Source organism: Mastomys coucha, unplaced genomic scaffold (assembly GCF_008632895.1).
Source record: "Mastomys coucha isolate ucsf_1 unplaced genomic scaffold, UCSF_Mcou_1 pScaffold15, whole genome shotgun sequence".
NCBI lineage: Eukaryota > Metazoa > Chordata > Mammalia > Rodentia > Muridae > Mastomys > Mastomys coucha.
In genome coordinates, this window is record NW_022196897.1 from 13,877,577 (window position 1) to 13,897,083 (window position 19,507).

The following is a 19,507-nucleotide window of genomic DNA, read 5'->3' on the forward strand; positions in this document are numbered from 1 at the left end:
CTGGTTTGATACTTAGCCAAAGCTGAAGGTTTCTAAACCACCCATATGACACAAACATCTCACAAAAGAAGCAAGGTCCTTCAGATTCCTGGATGTGGTAACATAGCACACAGAGATCTGTAATAGTGTGAGATAATCAACAACGGCCTTGATGAAGGCACAGCTGTGGCTGGACCCTAAGAGCCAAGTCCTGTCACTCCAGCACTTTCTTTCCTCCTTTCTTAGTTCTTTCTCCTTCCTTCCTTTCTTTCTTTTACTATATATGGACTGGTTCCTTAGGATCTCTGTAACTAATGATAGCTCAATGCTCAAGGTTGTTGCTATCAATGCACTAACCATAGTCCACCACCCAAGCTACCCCAGCTGTAGCCCCAAAGTACATGAGACACAGTACCTCTCGTCCAACATAAGAACCATTGCTTTCAAACACAACAGCATGGTACTGGCCACTGTGGCTGTCCATGAAGGAAAGGATGTCACTAGACCTGTCAGAAGAAAGAACAACCTTCAGTGCTATCCATGATCACAAGCTGTTACAGCATGCCAGTGCCCTAGTCACTATACACATGGAGATTTAAAAACCATGCCTAATCTGCACCAGGCAACTTGGGGAGAGGGATGGACCAGGGCTGCCCACTTGCTACGTGCTACTATCACAATGCTCTGGGCCCCACAGACCACCTTTCAATGCAGCTACTCACTGAAGAGGGTCCAGGGGTGGGCATGCAGGCGGCCGGGTGTCCTCAGTGTGGTTCTGTAGGAAGTCGATCATTGTCTGCCTGACTGTCCGCAGCTCCCTGTCAGGTCCTACACAAGAAAACCTGGGTCATGGCTGTGGCCCCAGGTGCCTGTGTCTAAGCAGCCGTCCCAAGCCCAGAGCCAAGGACAGTGAAGGCTGCAGCACTATCCACACAACCCTGGGGACACTGCTGCTCACTGACAGGCTAGATCCTGCCACAACAGACACATACAGTAGGAGACCACACAGCTGAGAGCAGATGACAGGCTTCAGGACACAAGGCAAAGTGACAAATCTCACACACATGGTGGTGAGAGGTGGCCAGGTACACCAGCTAACTCCACATACAGTGCTAACACAGGCAAATGACTCCTGATGCCAGAAATACCAGGTGTCTCCCGGGGGAACAGCCTGCGAAGCATTTCTCACCTGGCTAGGCTCACACATAAAAACCCATGAGCCACGGACTTGCCATGTATACACTCCACCAGACACCTTTCCAATCAGATTGTTACCACATGGAGGGAGAAAAAGAACTGCAGGAAAGAGAGGGGAGGGTGGGAGGTGCAAAGTGAGCAAGCAGATTGAAGGAAACATGGGCATGAGATAGCCGGAGGACAGGCTTCATAAAGATTATAACAAAAAATGTACTTCCACAGTTCCTAAGAAGGCCAAAGCACAAAATAAAGAATTTCCTGTGGCTGGAGTGGCTCAGTGGATAAGAGCATGTACTGCTTGTCCATGAGGTCTGAATTTAGTTCCTAGCACCTATGTCAGATTGTCCACAGCCTCCTATAACTCCAGTTCCCGGGGGATTTGACACCCTGGCCTCTAAGGACAGACAGACAGAGGTGGGTGGGTACACATGCACACACATACAATTTTTTAAAAATTACAAAAACCCTTGTTCTCCTCCAGCTTATTAAGGTTTAGGTTTTTCCCAGAAGTAAGGTAGCACCAGTGCAGGCATGCTGACTGAATGGAGGCAGCCCCGGGCTCCATCCTCTGAGGCCACATTCACTTTACACACTGAGTGAGTCAGTCTAAAGGTTAAAACAGAATCTGCATGTCCTTACCTTTAAAATTTTCTCCAGTTGTAAACTCCTTTGTAAATGCTTTAAAATACTAAAGGAAAAACACAAACAAATAAGAGCGAGCATAGGGGAGTTGTGCATGTTTAATACTTAAATGAGATGGCCGCTGTCCCAAGCAGCTCTGGTCAGGTCCTTCCCAAAGTTATACTGACTGGGCAAAACCGTGTTCCATGCCTCTATGGACACAAGTGTTCCTGAAGCTGTGTGCTAAGCACAAACTGGGTTCTATTTCATCACATCTAATCCAACAGGGCCAGAAGCAAGACAACTCACTAGGGCGGGGGCCTTACAAAGGTGGTGGCCCTTGAAGCTTTGACAGTACAAGTTCTAGGGATGGAGGAGCTTTCCAGAACTTCTGAGAAGAAAAGAGGTTCTGACCAGAGATTCTGACCAGAGGTTCTGCCTCATCAGAAGCGCATCAGTAACAGGGTTATGGGTATTCCCAACATAGGCCAAAAGGAGGCCAGTGCTGAGTGAGATACTCAGAGGACCCCCTGTATTTCCAAGGGGGAAGCAGAAGCAGTCAAGAGGAAAATGGACAGACATCTTAAAAGTCCCACAAGAATAAAAACACAAATGTGCTTGTCACTAGGAAAACAGGGAGCACAGGCCCTTTGCCCTGAACCATGGACAGATGTGTTATGTTGTGGAAGGGGCCCCACTGGGTCCTCTGGCCTTCTTCCCAGACTCAGCCAGGGACACAGGTTGAGGGGACCCTTACAGCAATGTTCATCCTTGTATAAAAAGCCAGGAGATAGTCCAACACAGCAGAGAGGGTTATCATATACAATGAGATATTATTGCATAGACAAACCCACAGCAGTGTCCAGCATCATGGACAAATCTTGTCAGTCATATGAAATCTAAGAAAGAAGGCCCAGACACTTACATGCACTGTTTGGTTGATTGGTTGGTTTGTTTTTTGTTTTTGTTTTTGTTTTTTTGAGACAGGGTTTCTCTGTGAAGCCCTGGCTGTTCTGGAACTCACTCTGTAGACCAGGCTGGCCTCAAACTCAGAAATCTGCCTGCCTCTGCCTCTCAAGTGCTGGGATTAAAGACGTGTGCCACCACTGCCCGGCCATACAGCACTGTTTAATGGAGGGCATGAAGTTAACAGCCAACATGTGATATTATCAGCCCAAGGCCAGAAATCCCAAAAACAAGCAACAAGGGCTTGTGAGGTCCCTGGGGCTGGCACCACACTGAGCATCACAGTCTCAAAGCCCAGTCAATAGATGGGTGGGGAAAAACAGGGGGCATCACTGTGCTAGGGGTGGGCGGCTGCCTCTGAGAGTGCAGTGTTAACAGAATAGAGGTGCAGAACTGCAGTCACAGACTCTTCAGAAATTAACCCCAAGTTAGGCTGTGGTGGCACACACCTTTAATCCTAGTACTCAGGAGCCAGAGGCAGGTAGGTCTCTGAGTTTGAGGCCAGCCTAGTCTACAAAGTGAGTTCCAGGACAGCCAGGGATACACAGAGAAACCCTGCCTCAGAAAAAAAAAAGAAGAGGAAGAGGAGGAGGAAAAGAAGGAGGAGGGGAGGGAAGAAGAGGAAGAAGGAAGGAAGGGAGGAAGGAAGGAAGAAAAAAAGTCAAAGGTGCTACATAGTTTTGGAGATGCTCATGAGTGCGAGACGTTCAAATGCAAGCATGTGGGCAGATATTCATGCACACACTAAACGGGATCTTCACCAGGGTCTCAGGTAGTACCTCTGCCCCCTAGTGGAAGAAATATGTACAAGTCTATCAGCAGAGCGCCTTCTGCCAGTAACAGTAGAGCCTACAGCATGATACCCCACAAGGATACTTACCGGCAGGCTTCTGTGTGAGCAGGGGCTTTATACTTTACCTGGGTCTGATCAGAGCCTTCTGTGGCTCAAGATGAGGAACAATGGGCAACATGCTGGGAATGCAAATCCCCACTAAGTCTTCAGACTTCAAGGCAGAAATGCTAACCTAGGAGTTACTGGTACATGGATTCTGCCTAATAAGCCCCTTGTGAAAAAAGGCAGGACTGGAGCAGGGGTCAAGGTTCCTGGGGGCTCACCCTGAAGGTGGGGTAGAAGTGGATGTCATATGTGCGGCACACATCCTGATTCTTTTCTTCTGCACAGTCCAGAGCAGCAACACGGATGGCAGCAGCCCAGTCTACAAGGCAAAAATGGGACCTTGAGCAGGATTGTCAACACCAAGCCACTCCATCCTAGGCACCATCAGCACAGGCACCTGCTGCCCCAGCGAAACCACTCCATACCTCCCTTTATGTTGTTCACTGGCTCTGTGCTGAGCTGGGAAAGCAGAATAACTTAACCAAAGCTAGAAGTGTCTTCTTACCACTGTTCACTGAGAAAACAGATCTTTGCTGAATTTTCAGTCACCCAGCAGCTTGCCATGCGGCAGTCTCCTATTAAAAGATACCTGATGGGTGGAAGTGCAGGAACCAGAAGCACTGTCTGCAGCTGGTAATGAACACTACAAGAGAGAGACACCAAGTGGAGCATGCAGCAATCAGATGGACTTGCTGGGTCTAGCACTGTGTCTACTTTTCAAGTCAGGCTAGTGGTCTGAACTGAAGCACTCTACCCTACCAAGGGATGCACATGCCATTGTTGCAGAGAGGAGCAGTCTTATATCTCCTTTCTTACCTTCAATGTTTTTATTGGGAATGCCAACAAATGCACGTGTACATGCACACCAGAAAAGGCAAACCAACTTCCTACATGTGCACTGTGTCTGTGTCAGTGATTATCAGCTCTTGTGTAAATGATTTATCCAAATCCCTTCCAGTTCTAGAACAGATTGCAAACTTCAGATCCAAAACCATGGTCGTAAGTCTCCCTCTCTTTTTCAGTCCAACACACTGCTACAGCCATAGCAAATAACTGGCATGTGTTCTTAATGCCACAAGGCACCTAGCTGGAACATCTCCTCCCATCCAACACTTTCCCTTAAGCTCCCATAAAAGTGGCATAGGTAGAGATTTTTATCAGGTTCTTTTGCTGGGATTACTCTTAAGTGAAGTGTAGCTGGGCACTACGGAGGAGAGGAAGGCAGATCTCTTGAGTTTGAGGCTAGCCTGGTCTACAGAGAGTTCCATCACAGTCAGGGCAACGCACACACACACACACACACACACACACACACACAAACACTTTGTGTGGGGGAGGTGAAGTGTGCTTCTGCAGGGGCATGAAGGGGACTCAGCACCTCTTTCATTATTATAATAAATACACATTAGGTCAGGGCTACAGCTTCCTCTTGCCTCTCACCCAGGAAAGGGACACTTTGCAAGAAAAGCTGTTCCTGACAATACAGGGATATTAGTGCCTGGCTCTCTCCTGCCTTGCCCTCTGGTCACCAGCATCAAATGCACCCTTTAGGTAACTGCAGGGGGTCCTTCTAAGAGATGTGTACTCTTCTTTCTCCAGGGTGGTAGAATTACACCATTATTCACACTGCCAGGGACCCCCTGCAGAGGTTCTGTCCAGGCCTAGGCCCAAGAAGTGGTGGGCTTGCCTGGTAGTCTCTGCACGATCAGCAGCACAGTATAGCTCAGAAGTATACACTGTGGGCAGGAGTAATAGATACTAGTAGACAGGCATGAAAGACAGACAGAAGAGCCATTGGGTGAGCCTGTATACTCTCTGTCTGAAAGCTGCTTGATTTCTGGCAGGAGCTCATGCAATGGGTTACTGGTGTGCTTGGCAAGTGTTATTTTGTTTTCTCTAGCAACCTACCTGAAAGGCACATGAAACCATCCCTACAAGGACAAGTGATACTCAAAAACCTCAGAGGCTGCATGTGGGGATTAGCCAGCATCAAGGGGGCATGTCAGAGGACACTTACAGATACCAGGTGCCACAGTTCAGTGACTGCCTTCTAAGTGAACCACCCCAGTTTCCTACATACCACCCTCACTTAAAGTACACATCTTTGCCCTTTTTATTAAGAGTAAGAAACAAGAATAGGTTATTCACAAATAGTAAGCAAATACTGCCAGCTACACAAAACCAGCTCTGTCCCAAGGCCACTTTAAAAGCATAGAAAAAACCCTCCAGTATTTCTGAGTCACAGCATAGCTTCCTCGAGTCTCCAATGGTGCAGAATTGAGGAAGAACAGTTAATCCTCCCATCAAATTAGAGGCAGACGGCACAGAAGGCTCTGAGGCCCAAGGTGCTTTCAAGGGCAGACTCATGCCCTGCATCTGGCCCAGCACCTCATTCTGCTACCCTAACTTGACTCATACCCAACCAATTCACTCTGCTTACTGGGTATTTCCACCCACACTTTCCTTCCATGTTCCAGAAAAGCCCCTTGTACAGAAAAGCATGTAATGGTGAAAACTCCAAGAGCAAAATACAGGAATCAGTCTCCTAAGTGTGCAACAGTGAAAACTCCAGAGTAAAGCGAAGGAACCAGTCTCCTGCTACCTAAAATAGCCAAACCACTCAAAACTGGGATGGGTGCACCTAGGTTTGCATGATGGAGTCTGTCTTGTTTTGTTTTTCTCACTTTTGTTAAGCATGCATACTCAGAATTAAGTGTAGGGGCTGGGTGGCTCAGTGGTAGAGCAGATCCCAGGGTTGATCCTGGTACCAGTTTTGTATTTCTTAGATTCTGCATTCTGCATTCTGGAATCTGCAGCAGAAGCCCACTTCAACACAAGACATAAGAAAAGAGGGCTCCCAGGAATCCTGAAGGACACAGTGCTCAGCAAGACAAACCAGGGCCAGCTTTGTAGTTTGTCTGTTTATTTGCTTTGTGTGTTTTGTCTGAGATAGGCTCTGGTTATGTAGTCTAGGCTGGTCTTGAATTTGCAATGCTCTTGGCCTCAGCCTCCTGAGTGCTAAAATCATAGACTCTTGTAATAACCCCCTGAATGTAGCCTAACAGCAGAGACTGAACACATGAGCTCCCTGACATGACTTGGCCTCTGAAAGGCTGAAGGTACTGAGAGCCTAGTCCATGAGGATGGGGAGCAGGGCTGACTGACAAGTTCACCCTGGATCTCCATCAGAGCAAGACCTCGAAGCTAACCCCAGATTTCACCCTACCCATGGTAGGGCACTGTCCCTAAATGCATGAGCAACCTCCTAGCAATGCAATCTACTCAGCACAGAATACTCCAGGCACCTTTGACCCACACTGTCCCACCCAGTGTCCTGTGAATGCACACGAGGACACTAAACTCTAGGACCCATTTGATGAGGAAGGAAGAGGGAATCCCAGAACCAACTCTGCAGACATTGATACCGGGGCAGAAACAAGAAGGTGGGAGTATGGGAAAGCTGATGTTTCTGAATGCTCATTTACCACCTGGCTCAGCAAAGTCAGCAAGGTGCACACAGTGAGTCACCCTACCAAGATGGAAGGAAACTCTTAGCTCAGCTGTGCTCCTGAGAACAAGTTAGCACAACCCATGAAGCCAGCAGCAGCTCACAAAAGGCCAACAGACTTGGTGGCTTCAAATCACAATCTGCACAGGTTCCCATGGTCATACAGCACTCCTTCAGATCTCTCACTCATCCCGGGCCTGGGCCTCCTGCCTGGACTCCCACTCTGTTCCCTTGCCTGGGTTGTTCCCTGTCTCCCTCTAGGTCCCTGAGGGGATACCACTTAAAACATCCATACCTCAGGTGCATGAAGGTAAAGGTGAGGACCGTAACAGAGCAGCAGCAAACAGCCAGTGAGAACTGTGGGCTGGCACGGGCATGGCAGCGTGCCTAGGCTGGGGAGGCAAGGCTGAGCCCTCTGGGCCACAGAGATAGGTCTTAGCACATGAGCATCTATGGAACACTTCCTAATTACAGCCCCCTCCCTTTTGATTTTTTTTAAGCCAACAATGCCCTCTGACTTCAAGAGAGTCAGAGGAGCAAGCCTCATGAGCACAGATTCTATCAGACAAGGACTTCCTTTCCACATTGTCAGGGTAAAGGGACCAACTCACCAGGGTGCCTGCTCGCTTCTGGCCTGGCCCGCCCTGAGTCCTGTCTCTGTGATATCTACCGCCGGCTATTCTAGCACCTCTTCTGAAATGTCCTGCCCTCCTCAGTGCCAAGTGTCTCGTACAGGTACAGTGGAGACATCACTGGCTGTCTCCCTTCAATCTCATAGCAATCATTTCACAGGAGACCCTGCCCTCTGATCCCATATGAGGCAACTGCTGGCTTGAAAAGGAGACAGCCCTGGCTTGCCCACAGTGTCTCAGCAGTCTGATGCCTCGACAAGGTGGTAGGAAGAGAGCGCCACTGGAGCACTGACAGGAGCAATGGAGGGTGCATGGAACTGGCCCTTTTCAGATATATTGGTTAACAAGGTCATTTGCCGCTGATGGAAATCCTGACCACGAGTCTTCCCTGTAGCAATAAAGTATAATTTTCAAAGAATTAAAAGCAGATTCTTGGGTCTGGAGAGATGGCTCAGCAGTTAAGAATATTTTAGCTGTTCTTCCAGAGGTCCTGAGTTCAATTCCCAGCAATCGCATGGTAGCCATAGTGGCTCAGAACCATATGTAATAGAATCTGATTACCTCTTCTGGTGTGCATTAAAACAGAGCACTCATATACATAAAATAAACAAACAAGCAAACAAATAAATCTTTGGGGGGGAAAAAACACAGATTCTCAAGCCAGGTGTGGTGGTATACACCCGTAATCCCAGCACACGGGAGGCAGAGGCAGACAAATGTCTAGGTTCAAGGCCGGCCTGGTCTACAGAGTGAGTTCCAGGAAACAAAAACAAAACAAAACAAAACACACATACACACGTGCGCACACACACACAGCAGATTCTCACCAAGGGAACCTATGTCATCAAGGAACACTGGAGGAACAGAACATAAGTCCTCCAGGGACCAGGAGGTAGCTAGGACAAAGTTCTCTTAGTGCCAACCCACCCCATCAGCATCTCTGCTGACTGGGTACTGTGTGAAGTTCACACATAACCTTAGCCAGGGCTAGTGAGAAACGGTCATCAGTTCCTGTGCAGTGGTAACCAGTGTGAGATGAAAGGACCTAAGGCTTACTGTGGCTGAGGAGAAAAACAGCTAGCCAGGCTGAGAACACCATTATACTCTGGGCTGAAATGACATGGGTCATAAAAGCCTCCTGGTATGATCACTCCTCATTCTGGCTTTAGGCAAACTTAGGCCCAAATTTATCTGTATAGTTGGGTGAGGTAGTGCACACCTGTAACCCCAGCATCAAAAAGCAGATACAAAGGATTCCAGCTTTGAAGACAAGACTGGGCTACGAAGCAAATCCTTTCTCCCTCTACTTGCTGAAAATGTGCACAGGATCCTAAAGGGTAAGGGTCTCTCCTGAAATGGCTTGCAAAGCTCCTGAGCTGACCTTAGAAGACACTACTTCCTTCTCCTTCCTCACTACCAGCCAGGGCCCTGGCGATGGGAACCAGTGGCCCCACTATTCTCTAAGCAGCCCTTACTTTTATACCCTTGTGTGAAGAGTTACTTTGGTTTTGCCATCTGCAGTTTTCAGGACTCTGGGCTCTGCCACACCCCTCAGCAATTGCTATCCCCAGTGTCCCTCTCTACCTGTTCTCATGGATAATGAGCACCCTGCAAATGCTAAGCAGACATCTTCAATAGCCTGTGCAAGCAGAAGACACCAGACACCATGGGAATGAGGAACTGAGGGAAATGCAGAAAGGCTTCACTACTGCTGGCAGCAATAACAGAACACTCACCCTCGTTCTCCGCCTGTGGATAGCACACTCTGTGCCTATCCACCTGCCCAACACCTCCCACTCTCAATTCCCAATGTTCTCTAGAGAGACACAGGAAGTGAGCCAATGGGACTCTGGAATCACCTGGCCTGTCTGTCACCTGGTACCATTATCTGCAATATCAGAGACTAAACACCTCCTTGCCAGACAGTTCTGGACACATTCTAGATGCTGTAGTGAGACTCCTGCCAGGAAAGGAATCCTGCCAGGAGTCCTTTCAAGTCCTTCACCAAAAACTTCAGGGGCAACCACAGATGTGTCCTCTCTCCACGGAGGACCGAAGGGGAGAAAAAGAGCCCCGAGGTCACCAAGAGCTGAGGGACACAGGTTTCAGGGTACCCTCCTGTTCTCCGTTTCTACAGAAATCCTTCAGTGCAGAGGAGAGTAAGCACAGGTGTCAAATGTCAACACAGATTATGCTAAACATGACAGCTTGAGATAAATGATTTCAACAGAGCAGGTTTTGTTCTGGGAAATACTTAAGATGAGAAAGGCTTAAGCCAGGACCATATAAATACTAGAATGGCCTTTGGGTCCGCTGAACAGTAGATCTTTTGTTAGCCTATCTCTTATAAGGTAAACCACTATTTCCCTGCAAAGTCAGTGGAGAGCCAAAAAAACTTCACCATACGTTATTTTTTTTGTTGTTTTTTTTTGTTTGTTTTGTTTTTTCTGGTTTTTTTTGTTGTTGTTTTTTGTTTTGTTTTGGTTTGGTTTTGTTTTTTTTCGAGACAGGGTTTCTCTGTATAGCCCTGGCTGTCCTGGAACTCACTCTGTAGACCAGGCTGGCCTCGAACTCAGAAATCCGCCTGCCTCTGCCTCCCAAGTGCTGGGATTAAAGGCGTGCACCACCACTGCCAGGCCTCACCATATGTTTTTGAGGAAGCGGCAGGTGTCCTGAACCTAAGACACAAGGCTGGGGACACCTAGCTGCTAAAGACCCAGGCTGGGGACACCCCCACCCCCACTCCCCTTCCAGCTACTCATTCAATTAGAAAAGACTGAGGGGCAGGAAGGCAAGCATAAGCCACCTTCTAGCTAATCCTCACCTATGGCAGCAGAGCCAGTCCAACCAGAGACTGGGGTGGGGTCTAGGAGAAGCCACTAGGTGCTATTTCATGGAGGCAGGAAGAAACTCCTGGGGAGGACCCAATACAAGGCCTGCATGTCCAACTCACAGGTGACTAATTACCCCTAAGTGCCCTCTCTCTTGTTAGATCACCCAGGCAGGAAGCGGGATGGAAGCATGGCCAAGTGGAGACCAGGCAGAGGGTCTAGTGTTGTCCTTATTCTACACAGAAGTCTACAGGGCAAGACACAGAAGGCACTGAGGTCAGAATCACAGAAGGACCGGAGTGAGAGTCAGAGGCTTCCCCGGGAAGTTGTCCTTTCAGTTCCAGCGTGGCAGGCATCACATTGGATGTCATCATCACTTCCGCAGGTATCTTGCAGTTAGACAGGGTTCCTTACAATAGGTGATCAGACACCTCTGGAGCTTGTGCTGACTAGATGTTAGGACCCACCCAGCAGCCTAGGCTGGGACTGATAACACTAGAGTTAGCATCTACTACCAGTCAGCTTTCACTTTCACCACACCTTGCCCCATCTTCTACATAGCCAGCTACTCTTTAAAGACAGCTGCAGTTCATTAAGTCAACCACAGCATTAGCTGTGGATTTTTACTGTGGCACTTTTGGAACTGTCCTTCCTTTCAGATTCCAGGGACAACTGCAGCACTCTCTGTTGGGTTGGTTACAGAAGAGCCAGCTTACAACATGTGATGTGGCTTATACAAGTTAGTTACCAGACTGAAAGCCAGAACTGATATAAGCAAAAAAGCTGCCAATGAGTCTTGCCAGAGTCACCTGCAGGTCCACCAACAAGCATCAAGAAATGGAAAGTCCTCTCCTCTATTGAGTGGCAAAAAATAAAAATTAAATAAAAATTAAAAACCTCACAAAAACCACTGTACAAAGTCTTTTCAATGTCTTGTCTCAGATTTGGCTAGTGCTTGCCAAGGACTTAAGGAAACCTGACCTGAGATGGCTTAGAGATTAAAAGCACAGACTGCATTAGGGTGATGTTGGTGCTCGCCTTTAATGCCCCTCAGAAGGCAGAAGCAAGCAGATCTTTCTGAGTTCAAGGCCAAGCTGGTCTATAGAGTGAGTTCTAGGACAGCCAAGACTACACAGAGAATCCCTGGCTTGAAAAACCATAAATAAAGAAGCAGACAAAACCCCACACACTGCTCTTCCAGGGGTCCAGAGTTCTATTCCCAGCACTTACACCCTGCAGCTCCTCACCACCTCTAATTCCAGCTTCAGGGAATTCAACACCTCTGGCCTCCAAGGGAAACTGCACTCACCTGCACACACCCATGCCCATATAATTCAAAACAAAATAACTATTAGAAAGAAAGAAAAAGAAAACTTAAGACCCAAGAGAACAATTTCATTAGATTCTACATAAAGGCCAAAGCAGAGGTCAGTAGATTCAAGGCCAGCCTGGACAACATCATGAAACTATTTCAAAAAAAAAGTCAAAGTGTCCCAACAATGAGGAAAGAGAAGGTAAACATTTTATAATAGTCATTTGCAATTGTGTACTTGGAAAAAGGGATTCTTTGCAAATCTGTTTAAGAAGAACACAGCAGTGTTCAACACCAGACCTAACACCAAAGGTGCGGGAAGAAGAGTAACAATTTGTTGTCTTGCCCTGTGAGATCTGTAATTAGAGGTTAGTTCAACAGCTGTAAGCCAGTGGAGCCAAACCTAAGCCAGTGCTGGGAAGGCTACTGCACAGCGGCTTGAATCCCATTTACAGGAGCCACTCGAAGGGGTCTGAGGTCTGCAAGGTGAGTAACTTAGCGCTAAAAAATAACTGAAACACAGATGGAAAGATTTCGTTAGTGAACCAAACGCCCAGCAAGAAGACGCTTTGTAAACTTTCAGCTTCTGCAGAGCAGTCCCCAGAGTGGGTTTCTAAGTTTCTCGGCCCTATGCCCACCATATGGCCGGCTACCTAGCAAACCAGGTTGGGGTTTGACTGGAATGGGGACCTTCCAGAGTGGAGAGCGTAGGCTCTGAAATGCAATTGCTGGGTATGGGGAAAGTCAAGCTGATCAGGTAGTGGCGAGGATAAGTAGTTGGGGACAAGATGAAGCCGGTGTTCTGAGCCGGCGACCCACGCAGCTGTTGTGTCGGAGGAACGTCCACCGGCGCGCGGGGCCCTCACCTCGCACGTCCGCCGCCAGCGCTCGCCAGGTGGGTGCGTAGCCGATGCAGTGGCCGCACCACGACGAATGGAACTGCACCAGCCACGCGGCTGAGCTGTTGCCCGTGGCCGACCGCACGTTGCCGCTGTCCAGCAACCACACGGCATCCACGCCCACGCGGTAGAGCCGCGCCCCGCCGCCCTCCCGGGGCCCCACAGCCGCCACCACCGCCAGCAGCAAGAGCAGCCGCGGCAGCCGCGCGGCTCGAAGAGAGGGTGGCTGCCGCGTATCAGCTCCGGGACCGCGCGCCACAGCCCGGGCGGCAGCCATGTTGGGAGTGCCGCCGGCGCGTTGACCTTTCACCCTGGCAACCGCCATCACGTGCTTGCGCGCGCCGGTTCTGCCCAGAGCACTAGCCCCGCCCCCGAATCTGCTAGGCTTCCCAGGCACTACCCTTCTCTCTTCTCGCCCCGCCCCGTAATCTGGCCCCGCCCCGAGCACTGGTCATTCCAGGTCCCGCCCCCCTCGCTTTTTTGCTCCGCCCCCGTGCACGGTTCCCGCCCCAGAGTGTAGGCCCCGCCTCATTCTTTAGGCCTGCTCCGCCCCTGTACTCCTGGCCCCGCCCCTGCTCTCGGGTCATTGTTGGCCCAATCCCAATTTTAGTTTGTACCCAACCGCAAGCAATTTTCACTTAGCCAAAGGCCTGGGCCTAGGTAGCCAGATTTAGCAAGCCATGACGCGTTGAATGTTGAGTAAATACCAGGCCAAGATTTTCAGTCTGAAATGCAGATTTAATAGGTTGAAAAACCATTTGCTATATGCCTGTGCTTCTTATGTGTAACATGCATCCTAGATCTTACATGCAACCTATGATTTTACCTATCAACTTCAAACGTCCACGATGATCCCTTGACCTTTTTATAACCCACAAGATACAGTAGAACCACCTGGTAAAGCTGGCTGGCTTCCTGCTAAAATGGTAGAAAGGAGAGGTAGACCTGACTCTCCTTTTTTAGACATGGTTCTAAGGCTGGCATGGAATTCACTATGTGGCTAGGTCTGTCTTCCTGCCTCCCTGCACTGGGATTACAGATGTATACTACCTTGTCTGGCTTCTCCAATCACTATGCTAATGTTCTGCTCGGCACGAATCACTAGAGAGAACATATAATCTCTTCTACTTCCTGTGTGTCTCTCTGTCTGGCTACCTGATCTCCCTTTACACAACAGATTTTTCCTACCTTCATTCACTCTCTGCCAACCAGTCTCTTGTTCTTCCTCTTGACCTATGGTTGACTTTATTTAATCCTGTTTACATAAACAGAAAGCTCATGGATTAAAGGTGTGTGCTAAGGGCTGAGACTCACCACAACTAGAAACCAGTTTTTTTTTTTCCCAGTAAATAACACAGTTTGGGGGTTCACAGTGTGATCAAATATCCTGCAACAGAGAGGCATGGTTGGGAGACAAATACAGAGGAGCTGTTTGGTTTTTAATGGTCACTAGAGGGTGAATAAGCAAGACCAGGGACCAGAGGGATTGATAGGGCAGCTGCCTGGGGGGAGGCTGGGGGGAGGCAGTTATGAGAGCAGGACTCGCTGCTTGAGCCTCGATTTGTGTGTGGGAAGGATCTGGACAAGGCCAGCCTGGGACAAGAGAGCTCGAGCTGCAGGTCCCAATTCTACATAGAAGACAAAAAAGTCTGAGGCAGGATGGACAGGGAAACTTCTGGGGATATGAGAGAGTCTGGAGACTGGTTGAAGCTTGTCTCCAGCTGATAGTCAAGAATTCCAATGCAGTTAACATTTGCTGACACAGAGAAATATTTTCAAATAAGGATGTTAGAGTAGACTCAAGCCATGTTTGAGTCTTTTCTATCTAAACCTGCAGGTTTCCAGGAATTTCACAAGGAACTCATTTATAGGAAAAGACGTTCCTTCAACTCCTTGCAGAACCATCCTATAATCTCACTTATTGGAAAGGGGAAAAGAGAAAGAGGAAGGGAGAATCCCTTAGATATCTGCTGAGCAAGAAACTCTGACGGCCTCTAAATTCCCATAGATGGCTATTTCAAAGCCACTTAGATATGACTCTCCTTTGAGAAGCCAACATCCAGGGTTGGGTGTGCCCTATTTTTTCTCTAAGCATCTCTCTATTAACCACTATGCTAAAACTTTTGTAGCTTTCTTCCTAATGAACTCTGGCTGCACTGCCATCTGGCCCATTCTGAAATTCTTATCTGTGACAAAATCAAGGATCTGGTATTACCTGGGTGGTGGAGAACCTTGAAGGTTGAGGAGACTACTCAGGTTGCTGGGGACTACATGGGCTGTGTCTACTGTGCTGCAACTGTGTCTCACGGATGACAGGTGCACTGTAATCCCAGCCCACGCAGCCAGTTCTGGGGCAGGGCTCAGACAGCAGGCAAAACGAGAATACACTTTCCAGGGAGTTTATGGTTCTCAGCCATTTGTAAAAGTCCCAGTGGCCTTTGTGTATGTTTTATGAGAGTGGCTGTCATGGTGGAGGAGGAGGGCATGGGGCCCCATGTGACAGTTTGGCATGTGGAAAGCTGAAATCATGGTCTAAAGAGGCTGGTTTGCAAAGCACTGACAGAGACAGATCACAGGAAAATCAAAAGTGTGCTTTAACTGAGAAATAACTATTTTCTATGAAAAATAATAACTTCTCCTGAGGCTGTGTCAAGATTTATTGGTCCAAGCATTTATGAGGAATCAGAACCAGGGAGGGGACAGCCTGAGACCTTGGACTGAAGCCTCACTAGGGTCAATACGTTTGAATGCCAAAGCACTCTGCTTGAACACATCCTGGGCAAATAAAACACGTCTAGCACTTTCTGCAGATAAGCTTTCTCTCCGCCCACAAGAGCAATTTTACGACTTGGCTCCTGCAGCTACAGCCCGTCTTCAGACAGCCTGGCCTGATTCTCATTAGTTTCCCATCGCCAGATTCCCTTCAAGGACACTGTGCCAAGGCTAAAAGCCTGCTGCACCTGCTCTGTAGCCAGGGAAGGCGGGTCTGGGGAAATCCTGTCTGTACTGTGTGTGCACCCTACTGTGCCCAGATTTCAGCACAAGTCCCCATGAAATACACTGGGTGGGGGCAATGGAGGTGTTCTGTGGAACTTGAGGCAATTTTGCAAGGTTTTGATGGAGGATATTTATTGTCATACCAAACATGTGTAAAGTGCATAATTTCTCTCACTCTCCTCACAAATCCAATGGAGTTATCAATGAATAGAAAAGAAAAAAAAGTTTAAAAAATTACAGATTAATTCATTCCAGAACCAGAGGGCAGGCAATAGGAAAGCCATAGGTCAGAAATATGTCTTGAAATTATATATACAGAAGACCACATTTTCCCTGACTGAGCCAAATCTCTCCTGTGCTCTGGGTGGGCCGGGAAACCTGATGTGGGATATTAGCTGGCAGATCCCTGGAGTCATGCGTTGGCTGGGTCTATTGAATAAAAGTTGGCTAACTGAGCAGTCCATTGGAGCTAAGAGGCTGGGATGCCCGAGGCAAGTTAGACTGCGAGTCTGCAAGGGACTGTTGGGAAGGTGACCTACTTTATAGCCGGGCCACAAAGGAATTGTAAGTGGCCTAGGAACCAGCACCAAAGCAGGCAACAGAGGCAGGACAAATATGGTGACCTGGCCCCAAGGGGTTTTTCCATCCCAAGAGTTATAAAGTTTGGGTTTCCCAGGGGCCATAAGCTAGTCAGAGGAGAGCCACACTTCTGTGCATCTGGGCATAGATGGGAGAAGCCAAGACCTGGATGGTTCAGCTCTGGACTCACATGTCCCCAAGGCTAGCAAGATGCTCATCTATCAGGAATCCATACCCACAAGGGCCCTCTTATTCAAAAAGTAACTAGTTGCACATTTTTTTCAATATACTAAAAAATCACTAATATGTACATTTTTCCCCCAAGTCAGGGTTTCTCTATGTAGCTCTGGTTGTCCTGGAACTAGCTCTATAGACCAGGCTGGCCTTGAATTCACATAGATCTACCCACCTCTGCCTCCCCAGTGCGGGGATTAAAGGCATGCACAATTACGCCTAGCCAATATGTACATTTTTAAAAGAAAACTTCATGGTATGTAAATTATGTCAATAAAAGAACTAGAAGAGACTGAAGAGATGGCTCAGCAGTTAACAGCACTTGTTGCCCTAGCAGAGGACCAGGATTTGATTCCCAGCACCCACATGGTGGCTTACAGCTGTTTGTTCCAGGGATCCAGACCCTCTTCTGACCTCTACAGGCACCAAGGCACATTCATGGTACACATACATTCATGCAGGCAAAACAGGCACACACACACAAAAACAAACTTTTAAAATATTTTTTTAAGTTCTAAAAAGCGATTAGATGGGTGAGGGGGCTCAGTGCTGAAGGCACATTCCACCCAACACTGGAAAAAAGAGTGCTAAAATGTAAGGTAACTGAGCACTGTACTGCAGTTCGGTGCTACTCAGGAGGCTAAGAAAGGAAGATTGAAAGTTGGAGGTTGCTTGGGTCCGAGTGAGTTTAGGACAGCCTGGGAGTCTTATGAGATCCTTCCTTCCAGGGCTTAGTTTCTCTCTCCAGGTGCTGATAAAAACTAAAAAGGGGTGTTGAGATGGTTCAGTGGGTAAAGGGACTTGCTGCCAAGCCTGGTGACCTGAATTTGATCCACAAGACCTTCATGGCAAAAGGAGGCCCTGGCCAAATTGGTGGGAAGAAAGATAGCCAAGCACCTGCTGCAGGCGTCATTACGATAGGTAAATGTGTAATGGAGAGATGGGAAAGATGGAGTGTGTGGTGGAGAGATGGAAGAGAAGCAAAGCTGGGGAGTTCATACACTGTAGAGAAAGGTAGAAATGGAGACTCAACAGTGGTGAGAACGGGCAGATGTGAGGCTATGGTGACGTCCTGGCCTGGACTGCGGCCATGGGGCCATGTCTAGGACCATGGTTCTGCTGCAGAACATGTGGATATCTGAGGGTGGTGCTGCCACAGGGGATATGCTCATCTGAGTGGCCGGTGCTGCCATCTGAAGCTACAGGGACATCCAGGCCCATGCTGCTGCCCGCTATGGCGCTGGGTAAGCTAGGCAGGGCGGTGCTGGACAGCTCACCCTGGCCTAGTGGCACAGGAGAGCTGCCAGGCTGGCCAACTCAGTTACCTCCCAGGTCCAGATCCAGGAATTAGAGTTGGCCCGCCCCAAAATCTGCCCCATTTATGAACTGCTGGAGGGCATGAAGGGGCTGGTCTTACAGATCAAAGCTGCAACACCTCAACCACAGGATATCTGAGAAGAGTCCCCATGAGGATCCAGTATTGATAAGAGTCGTGGGAGGCAGACGCTTCAATCATCAGTACTGGGAGGGAGAATCTTGGTATACACAGAAGTATAAAAAATGTCATTTTCAAATTTTAGGTTATTTATTTAAGTGTTTTTAATTAAAAAAACTGATATATAAGGCAAACGTGTACATATTACCAGGCTACAGTATGAAGTTTTCACCTGCTTTTATGTGAGTAATTTCTCACAATCACTAAAATAAACACCATCCCCTGTGACTCAGCCTTTTCATGACTCAGCATGAACCAATGTCCTTGGCACAGATTATTCATAAGCATAATTTTGCTTTGTTTCCCAGACAGGGTTTCCCCTGTATATCTCTGGCTATCCTGGAACACATACTCCCTCTTTGTAGACCAGACTAGCCTTGAACTCACAGAGATCTGCCTGCCTCTGCCTCCTGAGCACTGGGATTAAAAGCGTGCACCACCACTGCCTAGCAGTAAGCATAGTTTTTATGGGCTAAAATAAGACAAAAGCAAAGCTGAGAGGTGAAGGGAATGGGGAGGAGAGAGAGCAGGTGGAGGGTGGATACAGGCAAAGGCATGCATGGGAAACAATGAGACCCAGGAGATGAACAGTGAGCATCATCAACAAACGGGGGACTGTGAATTGAAGAGTGAGTGGCAGATGAGTAGGTACACACACCTATGTATATACATGCACACATACATACACATGTGCACACACGTGCTGATTTAAGACACCTCTGGGAGTTCCAACCATGTATGTGAGCCTCATTCCATGACATCCTACTCAAGCCAGACTCAAAAATCAGATTTTGAAATCTGCTGCTTCTGAAAAGACTGCCTTCTGGGTTTGTGTAAAAAGCCACTCCCTTTGGAGAGCAAGGCAGCTCATGTCTATAACCCCAGTGCTTGTGAGGCTGAGGCAGAAAGAGTTCAAAGCTAACCTGGGTTATACAGCCAACCCCAGTCATACATAAACATACACACAGTGCCACTTCCCTGGGGACAGGGAGAGAACACTGTACAAGTAAGATGCACAAGGACACTCCTGCCTGCACGAGGCATCCAGTCAGAGTGTGGCACAAGATCCTAGAATCCCTCAAGACAACCCATCCATTTGATTGCTCTGGACCCCACAGAGCCTCTGTGGAGCTAAGGTAGAGAAGCTTTTACCATTGTCTGAGCCTGGGCACCAGCGCCCAGCAGCTACAGCCAGGACAGCATTGTGGCTCCCGGGCTGCCAGAAGTGAGTGGCAGGCAGCCTGCTCCCCCTCAGGATCATACCAGAGTCTGCTGAGGGAGGTAAAGGTGGCGCCTCTGACAGAAGTCACTGCTTTTAATAAATAGCCTGTCCTTGCCCTTATACATGTCCCCAAATTG

The 19,507-nt window shown here is 48.3% G+C and overlaps 1 protein-coding gene across 2 annotated transcripts in view; it reads right to left on the minus strand.

The window, feature by feature from the left end:
* Qsox2 (quiescin sulfhydryl oxidase 2) overlaps nucleotides 1-13,173 on the minus strand; it is a 31,122-nt gene extending 17,949 nt beyond the window's left edge. Inside the window, exons 1-5 of one of the 2 annotated variants that reach the window (XM_031369402.1) lie at nucleotides 12,811-13,173; nucleotides 3,880-3,980; nucleotides 1,816-1,864; nucleotides 702-807; nucleotides 395-485 (exon numbers count right to left, since the gene is read on the minus strand). In XM_031369402.1, the coding sequence (XP_031225262.1) occupies nucleotides 395-485; nucleotides 702-807; nucleotides 1,816-1,864; nucleotides 3,880-3,980; nucleotides 12,811-13,168 (705 nt within the window). In that variant the 5' untranslated portion in view covers nucleotides 13,169-13,173. The remainder of the gene's footprint in view (nucleotides 1-394; nucleotides 486-701; nucleotides 808-1,815; nucleotides 1,865-3,879; nucleotides 3,981-12,810) is intronic. The other variant, XM_031369401.1, reaches the window with a different exon arrangement.
* Between the last annotated feature and the right edge of the window lie 6,334 nt (nucleotides 13,174-19,507).